Source organism: Stegostoma tigrinum, chromosome 14 (genome assembly GCF_030684315.1).
Source record: "Stegostoma tigrinum isolate sSteTig4 chromosome 14, sSteTig4.hap1, whole genome shotgun sequence".
Lineage (NCBI taxonomy): Eukaryota > Metazoa > Chordata > Chondrichthyes > Orectolobiformes > Stegostomatidae > Stegostoma > Stegostoma tigrinum.
The window spans coordinates 7,048,652-7,066,481 of NC_081367.1; the positions used below are offsets into that span (position 1 = coordinate 7,048,652).

The 17,830-nt window shown below is 48.3% G+C and overlaps 1 protein-coding gene across 4 annotated transcripts in view; it reads left to right on the plus strand.

Moving 5' to 3' along the window:
- dzip1l (DAZ interacting zinc finger protein 1-like) overlaps nt 1–17,830 on the plus strand; it is a 173,644-nt gene that overhangs the window by 39,501 nt on the left and 116,313 nt on the right. For all 4 annotated transcript variants that reach the window (XM_048542812.2, XM_059650968.1, XM_048542811.2 and 1 more), the window contains 5 exons: nt 6,181–6,211; nt 8,811–8,891; nt 12,414–12,452; nt 13,359–13,492; nt 16,269–16,455. In XM_048542812.2, coding sequence (XP_048398769.2) covers nt 6,181–6,211; nt 8,811–8,891; nt 12,414–12,452; nt 13,359–13,492; nt 16,269–16,455 — 472 coding nt within the window. The remainder of the gene's footprint in view (nt 1–6,180; nt 6,212–8,810; nt 8,892–12,413; nt 12,453–13,358; nt 13,493–16,268; nt 16,456–17,830) is intronic.

The following is a 17,830-nucleotide window of genomic DNA, read 5'->3' on the forward strand; positions in this document are numbered from 1 at the left end:
CTGTCCTGTACGTAGGCGATCGTATCCCTGATGAGCGCGAGGCGCTCAGCGATCTTCCTGCCCGGCACAGCACAGGTTTGGTCAGGGTGAATCACTGACTCCAGGACAGACCTGACCCGGTTGGCTATGACCTTGGCCAGGATTTTGTAGTCCACGTTCAATAGTGAAATGGGACGCCAATTCTTAATTTCTTCCCTCTCCCCCTTCCTCTTGTAAATGAGAGTGATGATGCCCTTCCTCATGGACTTGCACATTTCCCCTGTCCGAAGCGCACTATTGTACACCTCCAGCAGGTCCTGGCCGACCAGGTCCCACAGAGCGGAATACAGCTCGACCGGTAAGCCGTCGCTCCCGGGAGTCTTATTCCTCTCCAAGGACTTGAGGGCTCTGGTCAGCTCGTCCAGGGATATTGGCTGGTCCAGCCACTCCCTCGTGACGTCGTCTAAGACCTCCGTGATAGACGACAGGAACGACTCGGTGGCCGTGCTGTCCGTGGGCTTCGTGTCATACAGTCCGGCATTGAAGGATCTGCTGATGCTCAAAATGTCGGGCCGAGACGATGTCACCGAGCTGTCGTCCTCCTTCAGCCGTCTAAGCACAGAGCTCTTTGTGCACCTTCTGAAAGAAGAAATGTGAGCACGTCTCGTCCTGCTCCACGGAGCGGACCCTGGACCGGAAGATTATCCTGGAGGCCTCCGCGGCGAAGAGCGAGACTTGCTGGCCCCTCACCTCATGGATGTCCTCCGTGACATCGACCCCCATCAACTGCAGAAGGAGCACGTTCTGCACCCTTTTCTGGAGTCGCGACAGCTTTCCCCGCCTCTCTCTCGCCTTCTGAACACCCTTGAGGACAAAGAACCTCTTGATGTTCTCCTTCACTGTCTCCCACCAGTCGCCCGGAGACTCAAAGAGGGTCTTCACGGTTCTCCAACCGGCGTACTCCCTCTTAAGCTCCTGGACATTCTCTGGGGTCAACAGAGTCATGTTGAGCTTCCACGTTCCCTTGCCGGCCTGCTGGTCGCCCTGTAAGTGACAGTCGGCCAGCAGGAGGCAGTGGTCAGAGAAGAACACCGGCTCGATGCCGGTGGACCTGACCGAGAACGCCCGTGACACAAACAGGAAGTCCATCCTTGAGCGAATAGACCCGTCTGGCCGCAACCAGGTGTACCTCCGCTGCACTCCGTCTGCAGGGGTGCTGAAGACGTCGAGCAGCTTGACGTCCTTCACCGTGCCCATCAGGAATCTGGACGTGATGTCCAGTTGACTCCCCCCACCTGCTGTCCCCACGCCAGATCTTCCATCTGCATCGATGATGCAGTTGAAGTCTCCGCCTAGGATGACCGGCCTGGACGTAGCCAGCATGGGTGGAAGCCGCTGCAGGACGGCCAACCGCTCACTCCGTACCACTGGGGCGTACACGTTGATCAGCCTCAGGGGAGCATTCCTGTAGGTGATGTCAGCCACTAGGAGGCGCCCCCACACCACCTCCTGAACTTGAGAGATGGTGAAGTTGCGCCCCCGCAGCAGAATAGCCAGGCCCGAGGAGCGACAGTCGTTACCCCCCGACCAGATCGAAGGCCCACAGGTCCAGGCGCCGGACCATTTCCCGTACCTGCCGAGGTGCGGTATCCCGCACTCCTGCAGAAACAGGAGGTCCGCCTTGATGGTGGTTAGGTAGGCCAACGTGGACACACATCTCGCGGTTGACTTGCGAGCATTAATATGCGCAGCGTCAACCCGTACCCCCATTGTGGGCAGTGACCGCAGTACCCTCTCCAAGTCCAAGGTCCAGCCCCTCCATCTGTCACTTCATGCCCATTGCCCGGGCTAACTGCTGGACGCTGTCCGGGCTCAGGAAACCGTCCGTGCTGTCTTCCGGATGGCATCCCCCCGTCGGGGGTACAGAGGCAGGAGAGTCCGCCTCTGGGTCAGGCTGGGGATGCGCTGTTTCCCTCTTCCCGCCTGGAAGTTCCGGGGGGCCCTCCAGGGCCCCAGCGGCACGTGGCTGGGTGTCGGAGGGAGCCTCAGGGTGCCTCCCATCACCTGGAAGCGGGGTGCTGCTTTCCTTCTCCCTTGAGATCTTTAGCTTCTGCTTTGGGCGGCCCTCTCTGAATCTCCCTCGTCAGAGGAGTTCTTATAGCCCCCCTGTAGCTGCCTCTTCCCACCTGATGGTTGCGGTTCCTGGGCCCGCCAACACACCTTCTTCCTCGCTTTCCGGACTGTCGTCCACTCCCCTGGGTCACCTGTCACCTCCTCCATCGACTCCGGGTTGTCGGGTGGGAGTGGAGCCTGCAGGGGCGCTTTGCTGGCCTCGGGTCCATCCTGCGGGGCTGTGCCCTCCTGCACGACCTGGCCCTCCTGCACATTAGTGGGGTCCTTGCTGGGCCCTGGTGCCTTCCTCTCCTCCGGGGGGTCTGGACCCACATTGCCTCTGCCGGCGACCTGGGCTTAGGTGGTCCCCCGCCGCAGGCATGCACTATAGAGGTGGCCCGCTTCCCCGCAAAGGTTGCAGCTTTTCTCTTGTGGGCAATCCTTTGCAAGGCGTCCCTCCTCCCTGCAGTTCCTGCAGATGGTGGCTTTGCAGTCGGCCGCCATGTGACCTGACCTACCACAGGCATGGCAGACTTTAGGTTGCCCTGCATAGGTCAAGTAGCCCTTGCTCCCGCCGATCGCGAAGCTGGACGGTGGGTGTACGATGTTCCCGTCCGCGCCCATCCTCAGCGTCACCTTGACCTGCCTCTTACTCGTCCAGATGCCAAAGGGGTCCATGATGTCAATTAGGTCCCCTTCCACCTTCACGTACCTTCCAAGGAAGGTCAGGACATCAACTGCTGGCACATGCGGGTTGTACATGTGTACAGTCACCATACGGCTCCTCTGCGCTGGCATCACGAACAGCGGGACAGCGGTCAATACAGAGAGGGGGCCCTCACCTCCTTTCTCCTTGAAAACCTCCAGGAAGCGCTCGCAAAGCTTGGCACTCCTGAAGGTTACATTGTAAAAACCTCCTCCGGGGAAATCCTGCAGGCGGTAAATGTCCGCAGCAGCGAACCCACAACAGTCCAACAGGACCCTCTTCACGAAGAAGGTGCGGTCCACAGGTGCACCTTCATCCACCTTCTTTACAGAAACACGAATGGTGTTCTGGACCCCCTGACCTGGGGCACGAGCACTTGCCACAGCCATCGTTGCAGGTTGGCTGCTCCCCTGAACCAGCGTTAGGCTGAAGCCAGCATTAAGATCCACTGGTTGCAAGGGCGCACAGCCAACCCGACGTCCTCCTTTCACCTCCAACACAGCACTCTCCTCCTCTCGGTCCACAAGAGAGTGGGTCTTTATTTTGTTCCAGATGTAAGCTGGTTCACTGAGCTTGAAGGTTTGTTCCCAGATGTTTCGTCACCATTCTAGGTAACATCATCAGTGATCCTCCGACAAAGCGCTGGTGTTATGTTCCGCTTTCTATTTATCTGGTTAGGTTTTCTGGGGTTGGTGATGTCATTTCCTGCGTTGGTGATGTCATTTCCTATTCTTTTTCTCAGAGGATGGTAGTTGGGCTCCAAATCAATGTGTTTGTTGATGGAGTTCCGGTTGGAATGCCATGCTTCTAGGAATTCTCGTGCATGTCTCTGTTTGGCTTGTCCTAGGATGGATGTGTTGTCCCAATCAAAGTGGTGTCCTTCCTCATCTGTACGTAAGGATACGAGTGATAGTGGATCATGTCGTTTTGTGGCTAGTTGATGTTCATGTATCCTGGTGGCTAGCTTCCTGCCTGTTTGTCCAATGTAGTTCTTGCAAGGTATTTTGTAGATGACGTTCATTTTGTTTGTTGTCTGTATAGGGTCTTTTAAGTTCATTAGCTGCTGTTTTTGTGTGTTGGTGGGTTTGTGGGCTACCCTGATGCTAAGGGGTCCGAGTAGTCTGGCAGTCATTTCGGAAATGTCTTTGATGTAGGGGAGCATGGTTATGGTTTCTGAGCCCGTTTTGTCTGTTTGTTTGGGTTTATTGGTGAGGAATTGGCGGACTGTGTTCATAGAATACCCATTCTTTTTGAATACGCTGTATAGGTGATTTTCCTCTGCTCTGTGTAGTTCCTCTGTGCTGCAGTGTGTGGTGGCTTGTTGGAATAATGTTCTAATGCAGCTTCGTTTGTCGGTGTTGGGATGGTTGCTCCTGTAGTTCAGTATTTGATCCGTATGTGTTGTTTTCCTGTAGATGCTGGTTTGAAGTTCCCCATTGGCTGTTCGCTCCACTGTGACATCTAGGAATGGCAGTTTGTTGCTGTTTTCCTTCTCTTTTGTGAATGTTATGCCAGTAAGGGTATTATTGATGGTCTTGAAGGTTTCCTCTAATTTGTTTTGTTTAGTGATGACAAAGGTGTCATCCACATAGCGGACCCAAAGTTTGGGTTGGATGATTGGCAGAGCTGTTTGTTCGAGTCTCTGCATTACTGACTCTGCTAAGAACCCTGATATCGGAGATCCCATGGGTGTACCGTTGGTTTGTCTGTAGGTTTTGTTATTGAAAGTGAAGTGGGTGGTGAGGCATAGGTCCACTAGCTTGATGATGTTGTCCTTGCTGATGAGGTTGGTGGTGTCTGGTGTATGTGTCTTCGGTTCTTCTAATAGTGTAGTCAGTGTTTCTTTGGCCAGGTTGATGTTGATGGATGTGAACAGGGCTGTTACGTCAAAGGAGACCATTGCTTCATCCTCTTCTACCTTGGTTTCTTTGATGGTGTTCAGGAATTCTTGGGTGGAGCGAATGGAGTGGTGGGAGTCTTCTACTTGGTGTTTTAGTCTTTGGTGTAGTTCCTTGGCTAATCTGTAGGTTGGTGTTCCAGGTAGCGACACTATGGGCCTGAGGGGGGCTTCTGGTTTGTGAATTTTTGGTAGTCCGTATACACCTATACAGCGTATTCAAAAAGAATGGGTACCCTATGAACACAGTCCGCCGATTTCTCAGCAACAAACCCAAACAAACAGACAAAACGGGCTCAGAAACCATAACCACTCCCCCCTACACCAAAGACATTTCCGAAATGACTGCCAGACTACTCAGACCTCTTGGCATCAGGGTAGCCCACAAACCCACCAACACACTAAAACAGCAGCTAATGAACTTAAAAGACCCTATACAGACAACAAATGAAACGAACGTCATCTACAAAATACCTTGCAAGAACTGTGACAAACACTACATTGGACAAACTGGCAGAAAGCTAGCCACCAGGATACATGAACATCAACTAGCCACAAAACGACATGACCCACTATCACTCGTATCCTTATGAGATGAGGAAGGACACCACTTTGATTGGGACAACACATCCATCCTAGGACAAGCCAAACAGAGATATGCACGAGAATTCCTAGAAGCATGGCATTCCAACCGGAACTCCATCAACAAACACATTGATTTGGAGCCAATCTACCATCCCCTGAGAAAAAGAACAGGAAATGACATCACCAACACAGGAAATAACATCACCAACCCCAGAAAACCTAACCAGATAAATAGAAAGCGGGACATAACACCAGCGCTTCGTCGGAGGCTCACTGATGATGTTACCTCGAATGGTGACGAAACGTTTGAAAACTAACCTTCCAGCTCAGCAAGCAAACTCACATCCACAGACTGAAGTTTTAGGTCTAAATCTAAATCTTTTAAATTGAAAATAACTTTAAAGTAAAGCTAACTCTACACTAGCCCCATCAAATACTCCCAGGTAGGTACAGCACAGGAATAGATACAGAATGAACTTCCCTCTACTCCTTTGAACTGAAAATAAAGCTATGTCTGCTCTTTTGAAAGGAAAGTAAAGTTTTCTCTACACTGTCTCTATTAAACACTCGCAGGATAGATACAGTGTGGGAATAAATACAGAGTAAAGGTCCCTCCAAACTCTCAGGACAGGTACAGTATCTGTTAGATACACATTAAGGTTCTCTCTATACAGCCTTCATCAAACACATCTAGGGCAGGTACAAGATGGAGTTAGATACAGCATTAAGTTCCTTCCTCTGGTGTTGTTTTGGCTGCTCAGGCAACTCTCTGTAAAAACAATTTTGCAAACAGAGAAGAGCATGTAAGTTTGAAATAGCTTCAAAGAGCAATTTTTCTCAATCTATTTCATTACAACTGAAATGTAGATTACCCACACCTGGTTGCGTTCTTCCCTTACAGCTCAGAAAGCTATCCTCTAAACCAGTTCAAGGTAAGAACTGTTTTACTGTGCCTATGTCTCTATCTATCATGTACTTGAACCTTAAAGTTGTGACTCCTTGTTCTCAGTATGTGCTCAGAGGTCAGGCCTGTGTGCTCCATGACCAATCCTCTAATCGCTGTGCCTCCCACTGCCCATTAGTTCAGATAGCTGCATCATCATTCAGGGCTGGGCTTCCAGTGAGCACTGCACCAGCTATGACCAAATGATGAAGAGGTACATCACCTGCTGTGTGGGGTTCTAAGGATTGTCGGCGCTGGTGTCTTTTAGTTCATGTACATGCAGAACAGGGGAAAGAGTCCATTCATCCCACTGTACGTGTGCTAGCTCCGTTGAAGAGCAGTTAGTTCCACTCTCCTCCATTTTCCCCATGTTGCTGTAATTCATTTTCTTTTAGGTGTTTGTCTAATTCGCTTTGAAGGCTGTTATTGAGTCTGTATCTGCCACCCTTGCAGGCACTTCATTTAAAATCCCAACAACTCAATGGTGCAGGAGTTTTTAAGACTTTGCTGAAGGGGTATGGGCATTTCTGGCTGAGCTAGCATTTACTCCCCTCCCCTAGTTGGTAAAGTATTGCTGTCTATGTGCTGTGGTTACACCTACAATGTCATTAAGGAGGGAATTGCAGGATTTTGTCCCAGCCACAGTGAAGGGACAGTGATGTGCTTTCTAGTCAGACTGGAGGGGAAGTTGCAGTGGGTGGTGTTCCCATGTATCTGCTGCCCTTGTCCTTCTAGATGGAAGTGGTCATGGATTTGAAATCTGAAGATTTTTGGTGAGTTTCTGCAGTGCGTCTTGTAGATAGTACACACTGCTGCTACTTTCCCTGTTGTCACCTCTGATTCTTTTGCCAATTGTCAATTCTGTGTTGGAGGTAGTTTTTCTTTCTTCATCCTACAGTAAGCATTCATGATTAAAGCACATCCATCAGGTACCTCTTAGCCTTGTCTGGTGCTGAAGACAACGTCGGTTTCTCCACTCCATCATGCCATCGTATTTCTTTATCTCTGGAATATTCTGGTCAATCTGCTGTGTCCTTTACAAAATCCCAGAGTCTGGAGACCAGAATTGGATACATCCGGGGCTCTGTTACTGATTTATATGGATCTATCATAATGATTGCTTTGGTCTTCACTGCCTCTAGAATAAGACTCAGTGTTCCATGTGCTACACTGACCCGTCCTGCTATCTTCAAATTTCCGGCACAAACGCCCAGAGGCCCCTCTGTTCTTTTATGATTGTATCAATTGAGTTAAAGTTAATTTCCTGCTTTTCAAAGCTGAATTTCATTGTCAAGTGTCCAGCCATGCCGCCAGCCAGTTATGTCCTTTCTAATGTCCGTTACCATCTTTATCCCTCTCGGTGGACCAACAAGTTGCATGTCTATTTCAGATTTCAACATTATTGTCCTCCACACTCGGATATCCAGCAAAACCAGCAGCAGTCCTAGTTCTGCCCAAGAAGATACCACAATATACCCCCGCCCAGAATGTTTGAAAGAAAACGGCCATTTGCCACATACTGCCCCTTCTCCACCCCTTGGCCAGGTTTGTGTCCATACTCTATTGCCCCAGTGATATCCACAGCGCTGACTGCTCTGTCCCTATCCAAACTCTCTGTCACCTCATCGAAACACTCCATCAGGTTTGTCGGGCAGGATGTCCCCCGATCGAATCTGTGCCCCTGGCTTCGCTGGTGCTCTGGTTGTTCATTTTCCCCTGGATGGTCGGTTCTAAAAGCTGCCCTGGTACTGAGACCGTATTGGCTGGTGTCAACCTCTGACACTTGCTTTGGGTCAGGACTGTAACATTTACAGTTCTCCGATGTTCTGAAGCCATCCCCGTATTCGAGCTGGAGAGAAGATTTAGACCGAGTCTCCCCGGTTTCTGCCCCTTGTGTCCCTCAGCAACCAATAACATACCACAGCCGCAAAGGGTGAGGTATGCATTCCAGATGCTGCTGCTCTCTAAAGTATCTCCACTTCATCCCATTCCATTATTTCGACACCTTGGAGATTTATATTAGATTTAGCAAGCTCCTCTTCCTCAGTAAACCCTGATGCGCTGTACCTGTTCAGAACTTTAATCATATCCCTGTCTCCATGGATAGATCTCCATTTTGGTATGTGATGATCCTTCCTGGTTCTCTGACATCACTTTCCCTGTTCATGTATCCTTGGAAGATTTTTTGGATTCTCTGTGATATTGGCTACCCAACAATAGTCAACCATGTTCCTATGCTGTCTCTTTGCTGCTCTTATTTCCTGTTTTACTGTCTCTCTGCCTCCTTCTCCCTTGTATGACCAACTTGACATCTAACTGGCTGTTTTGTCATTGGGGTGACCTTACTTTCTATATCCTTCTTTTCCTTTTGTGGGAATGGACTGAGGTTCCACTTTAACCATCTATTTCTTAAAGAGTAACAATTACTCCGCTACACTTCTGCCTGTGGGCTTTTGGCTCCAGCTTACTTGGGTCAGACTTACCTCCACTTTATCGAAACTGGTCCTCCTCTAGTCGGGCATTGTTGTTCTTCATTGCTGCTTGTTGTTCTCTGTAACTAACCTGAAGCTTATGATCCCTGTTCCAAGATGCTCCTGACTATGATGTCCTCCACGTGACCCACTTAAATCCGCTCAGACGTGATCCGGGACTGCTCCCCTCCTCGTCAGGTAAGAATCATGCTGAACAAGACCATTTTCTTCAACGCAGTTCAGAAATCTGTCCCCTTCTCCACTTTTCATGCAATCACTGCCACGTCCAATATTCTGATATTAACTGTTTCCCACAATGACTGGAAGTTTTGCATCTTTCAGTCATATTCTTGAAAATCTGCTCCTTTATTATATTTCTATTACTTGGTTCCTTATGAAATACACAAAAGAACCAAATAGTTCTACATGCTCACTTGAAAACCCAGCTCCCTCACACTGTCACTCAGTGACTCTGTCACCCCCAGTGCCCTGTATCTCTGCTGATGTTAATCCAGCTCCCTTACACTGTCACTCAGTAACCCCTCTCCCCCCCAGCGCCCTGTGTTACTGACTGTATCTCTACTGATGTTAATCTAGATCCCTCACACTCACTCAGTAACCCCTTTCCCCCCAGCGCCCTGTGTTACTGACTGTATCTCTATTATCTCTAGCTCCATCACACTGCCTGTCAGTGACCCCACCTCCCGCACCACTCCCTACCCCTATCCTCACACCCCTACTGCCCCTGCATCCTTAGATACTGACTATATTAACATTGATGGAGATATAGCTTTGGTATTGTCACCCTGTGCTACTATCTACCCCCAAAGAGTCGTATGCTTTGGCCTGTACTATTGTTGGGAAGACTGTAGATAGTGACGGTGGTGGGAACTCACATTCGGAAGGGCTGGATATTGGAATAGTGACTGGCTCGTTTATTATATCCTTGTTTATTGCACCATCTAGTGAGGAGTAAGCGAGATACAATTAGGAATCAAAATCCTATTAAATATCAGAATTAGCAAAATGATATTAAATATCAGAATTAGCAAATGTATTGAAACTGAAATTTTTTTAACAAAGACATAGAATGTTAATCATTTTTAACAGCTTATCAATTTTATTAACTCATCAATCGCAGAACAAGTCACATGTTTTGACTTTTAAATGAGAAATCCTGCAGTAGTGAAAGCACTGACTGCCATGATCCTAGTTGTGTATTCCAGGGGCTCAGGGCTTATCCCTTTCGTCTCTAAGCAACAGTGGGGATGGGTGCTTGGCTACAGGCAACAGAGTTCAGCTTTAGGAAGGGTAGACAATGGTTGAGATGAGACTATTCATGTTCTGGGATCACAAAAGGCAGTGGGAGGAAGAAAGATTTGCATTTATGTAGAGCCTTTCACAAGTGCTCCTGCACCCCCTCAATGTAAACGTTATTGAAGTGCTTTACCGATACAGGAAAGGTGACTGCCATTATTGTGTACAACAAGATCTGACAAAGTGACGTTAAATAGACAGGGGGAGACTGTTCTCGTTTTTGGAATGATCGAGAACCTGAGGATTCGCGAAAGAATCGGAGGCAACACAAGGGAAACATTTTTCCAGCGAGTGAGCGTTGAGGTTCTGTAAAGCGTTGCCTGTGAGTGAGGTGGAGGCAGACTTCATTATGCCCTTCATAAGGGAATTGGACCATTATTTGAAGAGGAAAGATTAGCAGGGCTCCAGGGAGAAGTGGAGAGTTTGAGTTATAAGGAGGGACTGGGCAGGCTGGCACGCTTTTCGCTGGCGTGTAGGAGGTTGAGGGGTGACGCTATAGAGGTTTGTAAATTCGCGAGGGGCATAGATAAGGTGAATGGCCAAGGTCTTTTGCTTGGGTGGGGATTTCCAGACTAAGGGGCATATTTTTAAAGTGAGAAGAGAAAGATTTAAAAAAAAACACGGGGCAATTTTGTTTTTTTACACAGAGAGTGGTTTATGTGTGGAATGAACTTCCAGAGGATGCGATGGATGCAAGTGCAGTTACGACGTTTAAAAGACATTTGGAAAGTTTAGAATTCATTAGTCATTATTATCACTGGCACTTGAATGAATGCAGTGAAAAGTTTGTAATGTCGCCTCTTTGGCACTATCTCAGGTACAGGGTACCTAGATACAGATACTTTTAAGTGTTTATTACATGACAAGTACATGAATAAGAAATGTTTGGAGGGATATGGCCAATTGCAGACAGGTGGGGCTAGTTTAGTTTGGGAACATGGCTGGCATGGATGGGCTGGACCGAAGGGTCTGTTTCTTTGCTGTATGACTCAATGATTCCATGAAAAGGCACTGGTGTGGGTACAGGTGAGAGTTGTTCTTGCAGACAGCTGGCACAGAAATAGTGGGCCGAATAGCCTCTTGTTGTGCTGTAACCATTTTGCGATTCTGTGAAATTATTCTTTTTTAAAAATTTATTTCAGTGGTCTAACCAATGGATAAATATGGGCCAGGGCATCGGTCGCCTGAGAACTCCCTTGACATCCTTGGATTAATTAGTACCTTGTATCAAACATATTTGGTAATGCAGAATTTGAATATGAGGCAACAAGGAAGGATAGTGATCAGAGATAATGGGAACTGCAGATGCTGGAGAATCCAAGATAACAAAGTGTGAAGCTGGATGAACACAGCAGGCCAAGCAGCATATGAAGGGTCTAGGCCAGAAATGTCAGCTTTTGTGCTCCTGAGATGCTGTTTGGCCTGCTGTGTCCATCCAGCCCCACACTTTGTTATCTAAGAGAAGGATAGTGTAGCTCGTGTACAGTGTAGTGTTTCTGAATAGTACAGGATGAAACGGTTTGCCCACACATCTCTCTTGTCAGCAAATTTGAATAGTACAGGATGAAACGGTTTGCCCACACATCTCTCTTGTCAGCAAAGTTTGTGCTATGGTTCTGCAAATATATCACTTCAGCTGAAGGGCAGGACAGAGCCCCTGGTTTCACATCATTTTCCAAACAACACTTGCTTGTACCTCCCTGACACTGGGGAAGATTTCAGTCGCAGTGGGTCAGAGGCGTGAATGGAGATGGGCGATGTTACGGGTGGGGGGAGGTGGTCTTGGTTTTGGAGGTGAGACATGGTCAGACACCCCTCATGGGTCCACATTCGAAGGGGACTCACTCTGCAATCCTGACATTGCTTGGCGGTCGCCGAACTTGACGGTCGGTTGCTAGGCCCCCTGTTTATGTTGTGCCTTGAGTTCTGAACACCACTTCCTGAGTTGAAGATGCACGCTGCTCAACCAGCAAACATTGGGTGACACGGTGGCTCAGTGGTTAGCACCGCTGCCTCCAAAGTGCCAGAGCCCCGGGTTCAATTCCACGTAGTGTGACTGTGTGGAGTTTGCACATTCTTCGTGTCTGCGTGGGATTCCTCTGGGTGCTCCGGTTTCCTCCCACAGCCCAAAGATGCTCAGGTTAGATGGATTGGCTGTGCTAAATTGCCCAGAGTGTCCAGGCTAGGTGGGTTAGCCATGGTAAATGTGGGGGGCAGGGGTGGGTATGGGTGTGATGTTCTTCAAAGGGTCAGTGTGGACTAGATGGGGTAAATGGCCTACTTTCACATTGTATGGATTCAATGAGTGGAGAGATCTTGTTCTTTTTGTAATGCTTTCAGCACTGGGACTTAGTGAATCGCCAGCACGGGATCAAATTGTGTAAAATATCATTTGCTTTCCAGCTTCTGAGAGTCAAGGCTTGGAATCTGAGGAAGATGATGGTAAGTTCTGGGCATTTTATTTTTTTATTCAACAGTTGGATGACTAAAGCCTGAGAACTTGCTTTTCTCGAAAGTGCAGTTTTCAGGTAGATCTCACACACTGTCAGTCGACTGGATTGCTTGGCTGTGACGCCTCTCATGGTATATCAGGCAGCTAACACTTGCACTAGGTTCATGGTCGACACTGGAGTGAGATAGTGGAAAGCACCTGTTATGTGGGACCATACTCCCTACCTCACCAACTCCTCACCTGCGGGGTGCTTTCAGCAGAGGAGGGAATGTGACTGAGTGAGGAAATAAAAGGAGAAATAAAATGATTGACATTGAAGTAAAATACATTTGAGTCAAAATTAAGCATACAAGTTGTCATGTTCTCTCTTCCTCTTCGACCTGCTCTTTAAATTTCTTATTCCTCTCCCTCGGTGTCTCTTGCTGTCCAATTTATTTTATTTGGCAGTCCCTCCATTGTTCATGTTATATTCCTTTCTCATTTGTGCTGTGTCTGCTTCTCACTGTCCATCTCTCTCTGTCTTTGGTATTCTCGTTCTCACTCTTTCTGCCTTCCACACTTTTTTTTCCCCTCCCCAAGATTCCCCATTTCTCGCTCTATCCTGCATCTTCTCTCTTTCACAGATCTCAATCTCCTATGGCTCTCACCAGGTGTTTACTGCTGAATATCTCTCACTGTCCCTGTCTCATGCACCTTTTTTCTCTGCCTCTTATACCCTTCCACGATCTGCCACTTCCATTCAGTCTCCCTTTGCCTTGCACTTTTCGTGTCACGATCTCCCATTCTCTCTCTCTCTCTCTCTCCGCCTCTCCAACTGCCCGCCCCACCCCACCGACCTCTTGTTCTCTGTGTTTCTCAGACTGTTAATGGCTTTTTTGTGAATAATTATCCCTCAGATTTGGAGAGTTCCCTAGACCGGAAGCAACAGCTGTTGGACACCCTGAGACAGAATCCAAAATTCATCAAACAGTTCCGCCCCATTTTGGAAGAGACGCTGGAGGAGAAATTGGAGAGCATGGGTTTGAAAAAGGTGTGAGCGAGAGTGGGGGTGGTTGGTGAATGCTGACCTGGGGAGACAGGTTGCAAAGTCTGCAGATGAATTTCTGAAACTGGCACTGTTCCCATTAATCCAGGTTCATTTTCAACTAGCAATCCTTTAACTTTGCTATTTGTTTGGAGGCTGGGGATTATGGTCCACTCTCATGTCAGGAAGGGCTGTGGTAAGCACATTCAGTGCCTGTTAGCACTCAGCATCAGGATCTTCCCAGTTGGATGGCCTTTGCTGGCTCAGCGTGCTGAGAATAGTCCGGGAGGTACACTTTTTCATTTTCTCCTGTTCGTTTGCTTCTTAAAAAGTTGCATGATACTCGCTCCCTCCAGTCATCAGCACAACCAGGGAGAAATCATTGACAGCAGCAACCTCCCATGATGTGGGCATAGCTGGCAAAGCCATCGTTTGATGCCACCTGAGAGTAATGGCAGAGCAATTGGGAAGGCACTTCCATTGGTAGGAGAGACTAGGACCAGAGGGCACAGCCTAAGAGTAAAGGGAAGACCTTTTAGAATAGATATGAGGAGAAACTTCTTCAGCCAGAGAGTGGTTGAGAATCTATTGGAACTCACTGCCGCAGAAGGCTGTGGAGGCCAGGCCATTGAGTATATTTAAGATTGAGATGGACAGGTTGTTGATCAAGGGTTACGGGAAAAAGCAGGAGAATGGGGTTGAGGAACTTATCAGCCATGATTGAATGGCAGAGTAGACTTGATGGGCCGAATGGCCTAATTTCTGCTCCGCTATCATATGGTCCTACTTGCTTCTTGCACTTCGTGTTTTGAAGGTTATTCCCTCAGGTTGATAAGCCAGCTTGGTGTGTGATTTGGAGGGGATTTGACATTACAGATGTCCCCAGGCCACTGTTACTCTTTGAGGTGGTAGAGGTTGAGTGGCGAATGGGCACTCTGTATGTGACATGTATGTGGATTGTATGCGCACACCAATACCTGGAGTGCATTGTACAGTTTCCGTCTCTGGATTTGAAATAGGATATTCAGTGTTTGGGTTGAAGATTTGTAGCTTGGGTGCTGGTTGTAGATGTTGGTGTGTCCACCCAACTGGAAGGTTTGAACACACGAACATCTGAAACAGGATAGAACTGCCTTAGAAGCAGTTCAGAAAAAGTTCACTTGACTCATTCCTGGGATGAAGCGCCCTTCTGATGAGGTAAGGTTTGGGCCTTTACCCGTTGGAGTTCAACATAGAGAAACAGAACCACACATAATGGAAACAGACCCTTCGGCCCAAACAGCCCGTGCTGACCCTAATCCCAAATTATACTGATCCCACCAGTTTGCGCTTGGCCCATACCCCACCAAACATTTCTTATGCATGTACTTGTGTCTCTTAAATGTGGAAAATGTACCTGAATCCACCACTTCGTCTGAAGTTCATTCCACACACCAAGCACTTTCTGTGTAAAGATTTTGCCGTTCATGTCTTTTATAAATCTTTCTCCTATCACCTTAAAAATGTATCCTCTGGTCTTGAAATCCACCACCCTAGGAAAAAGACACCTGCCATTCAAGGACTTATCTGTGTCCCTATTAACATCTGTAAGGTCATCTTTCAAACTCCTACGCTCCAATGAGAAAAGCCCCAGCCTATGCAGCCTCTCCTTTTGACTCGAATCCTCCATTCCTGGTAATACCCTGGTGAATCCCTTTCTGAATGCTTTTCAGTCTAATAATATCCTTCCTATGACAGTGCAACCAGAACTGAACACAGTACTCCACACACAACACCCTAAGGAGATTTGATAGGGTAGAATAAATCCCTCGTGTGGCAGGGATCAGAGATCCAGGGGCATTTTGTTTTCAAGAAGAAAAGGCTTGGTTTTAAGACAGAGGCAAGGAGAACATTTTCCCTGTTGGTGAATCTGTAGCATTCTCTTCTGCCTGCGGGGAGGCGATGGCCGAGTGATATTATCTCTGGACTGTTAATCCAGAGACTTGGATAATGTTCTGGCGACCAGGGTTCGAATCCCGCCAAGGCAGGTGGTGGAATTTGAGTACAATAAATATCTGGAATTAAGAGTCTAAAGATAACCACAAAATAATTGCCGATTGTCAGAGGGAAAAACCCAGCTGGCTCACTAATGTTCTTTAGGGAAGGAAACTGCCATCCTTACCTGGCCTGGCCTACATGTGACTCCAGACCCACAGCAATGTGGTTGACACTTAACTGCCCTCTGGGCAATTAGGGATGGGCAATAAACGCTGCCTGGTCAGTGATACTCTCATCCCTGGATGAATAAAGGTAAAAAGAAACAGTGGAGGCCGTCTGTCGGAATTTATTAAGGCTGTGTCCAGCAGGTTCTTGATCAAAAGGGAAATGAAGATGAGGAGGAATCCCTTCTGTTGGAGGGTGGTGAATCTGTGCAGTTCTTTACCGCAGAGAGCTGTTGAGGCTAAGTCTTTAAAGACAATCGAGGCTGAGGCAGACAGATTTTTAACCTGTAAGGGATTTGAGGGTTATGGGGAAAAGACAGGAAAATGGAGTTGAGGGTATTCAGATCAGGTCAGATCTTGCTGAATGGTGGAGCAGACTTGATGGGCTGAATGGCCTGCTTTAGCACCTGTACCTTATGTGTCAAAGGAAACGAGGAGCAGGCAGGAGGGCAGAGTGGAGAATTCAACCAGATCAGCTGTGATCTTAGTAGGAGCCAGTAGCACAGGGTGAGGGGTCACTTCTGGCCAGCCTTCCCTCCAGCGGGCCAAGGAACCTGGTCTAACTGGTGCTTCTGCTGCAGGGCTCGAAGGGAATTCCTGCCCAGACACTGAAGAGCCTGAATGTGACTGTGGGCAAACAGCGCGAGAGCAAGGCCAAGCGTTTTGGCGAGTTTGCTAGCCTTCGGAAGCGGTTTGCAAAGGTCGTGGTGGAGAAGGTCAGAGAGAAACAGCGCGGTGAGGGTTACAGCTCCCCTCCACCCCGATCAGGTAATGGTGAGATACGGTGATGTCCTCTGCACAAGAAAAGCCCTTTTTCCTCGTGAATTGCTGCTGCAGCTATCTCATAGGATCACCACAGTGTGGAAGCAAGGCATTCGGCCCATCGAACGCACACTAACCCTCCGCAGAGCTTCCCAGCTCCCTTACCCTATCCCCACATTTCCCATGGCTCATCCATTGAGCCTGCGCATCCCCGAGCACCGTGGACAATTTCTCAGAGCTGATCCACCTAACCTGCACGTTTTTGGACTATGGGAGGAAATCAGGGGGAGAATGTGCAAACTCCATACAGATAGTCGCCCGAGGGTGGAACCGAACCCAGGTCTCTGGCGTTGTGAGTGCTAACCACTGTGCCACCTGCTTCGCAGCCTTTTCCTGCCCCTCGACCTCTCCTCTGTTCCCGGGAAGTTACTCTCATCCCAGTTACATTACAATCACATCCCACGTCCTTTCACTCTCCACAATAACTCTGGGCGTCCTCCTGCTGGCTCATAAAATGACCATGCCTGGGTCATCCGTATTAAATCCCATTCCCAACCTAAAAATCTCAGGAAAGGTGCTGTCCCATTTATGGAATGACCACTAGGAGATGCACGTTTGCCTCAGTGGAGTTAAGTCCTTCCCTCCCTCTCCCTGTCTCCTCTCTGGGATCCCTCTGCTGGACCCCACATGTCAGAACTCTCAGCCCAGTACAGGTTACCCCACTTTTCTGAGGGGGGCTAGTGAACCTTCCAGACTGAACAGCAGAAACGCCTTTAGCTTTCTCCTAGCTCCTGCTGTTTCAGCAGTCGGGGGGAAATGTTGGGTACAGCGCCAGAGTCACTGGGCAATTCATCCAGAAACCCAGGCCAATGCTCGTGGGGACGCAGGTTCAAATCCTAGCACAGCAATCAGTGAAACTTAAATATAATGAATAAAATCTGGACTTGAAAATTAATCTCCATAACGGTGACCGTTACAGTTATGTCTGACTGTCAGGAAAAACTGTCTGGCTCACTAAAGTTCTTCTGGGGAAGAAATCTGCTGTGCTTACCCGCTCTGGACTGCATGTGACTCCGGACCCACAGCAATGTGGTTCCCTCTTACCACTTGATATTGTGCTTTTCTTTTTAAACGATCCCTGCCAATATGGGAAAATTCATGTGGACGTAGTGGAGGTTTTTACAAAGACGAAGAGACCAGTGTTGGTGTGGACAGATCATTCAAGTTAACGAGATGACAACAAATGACGATTCATGTGTATAAGCTACTCAAACGGAGGCATGGGTTAGACATCGGGAGGTTTCCCTTTACACAGAGGGTGGCGGACCCTTGCAATCTATTATTTAGGAGCAGCAGAAAGCCACTCGGCCTCTGAAGCATG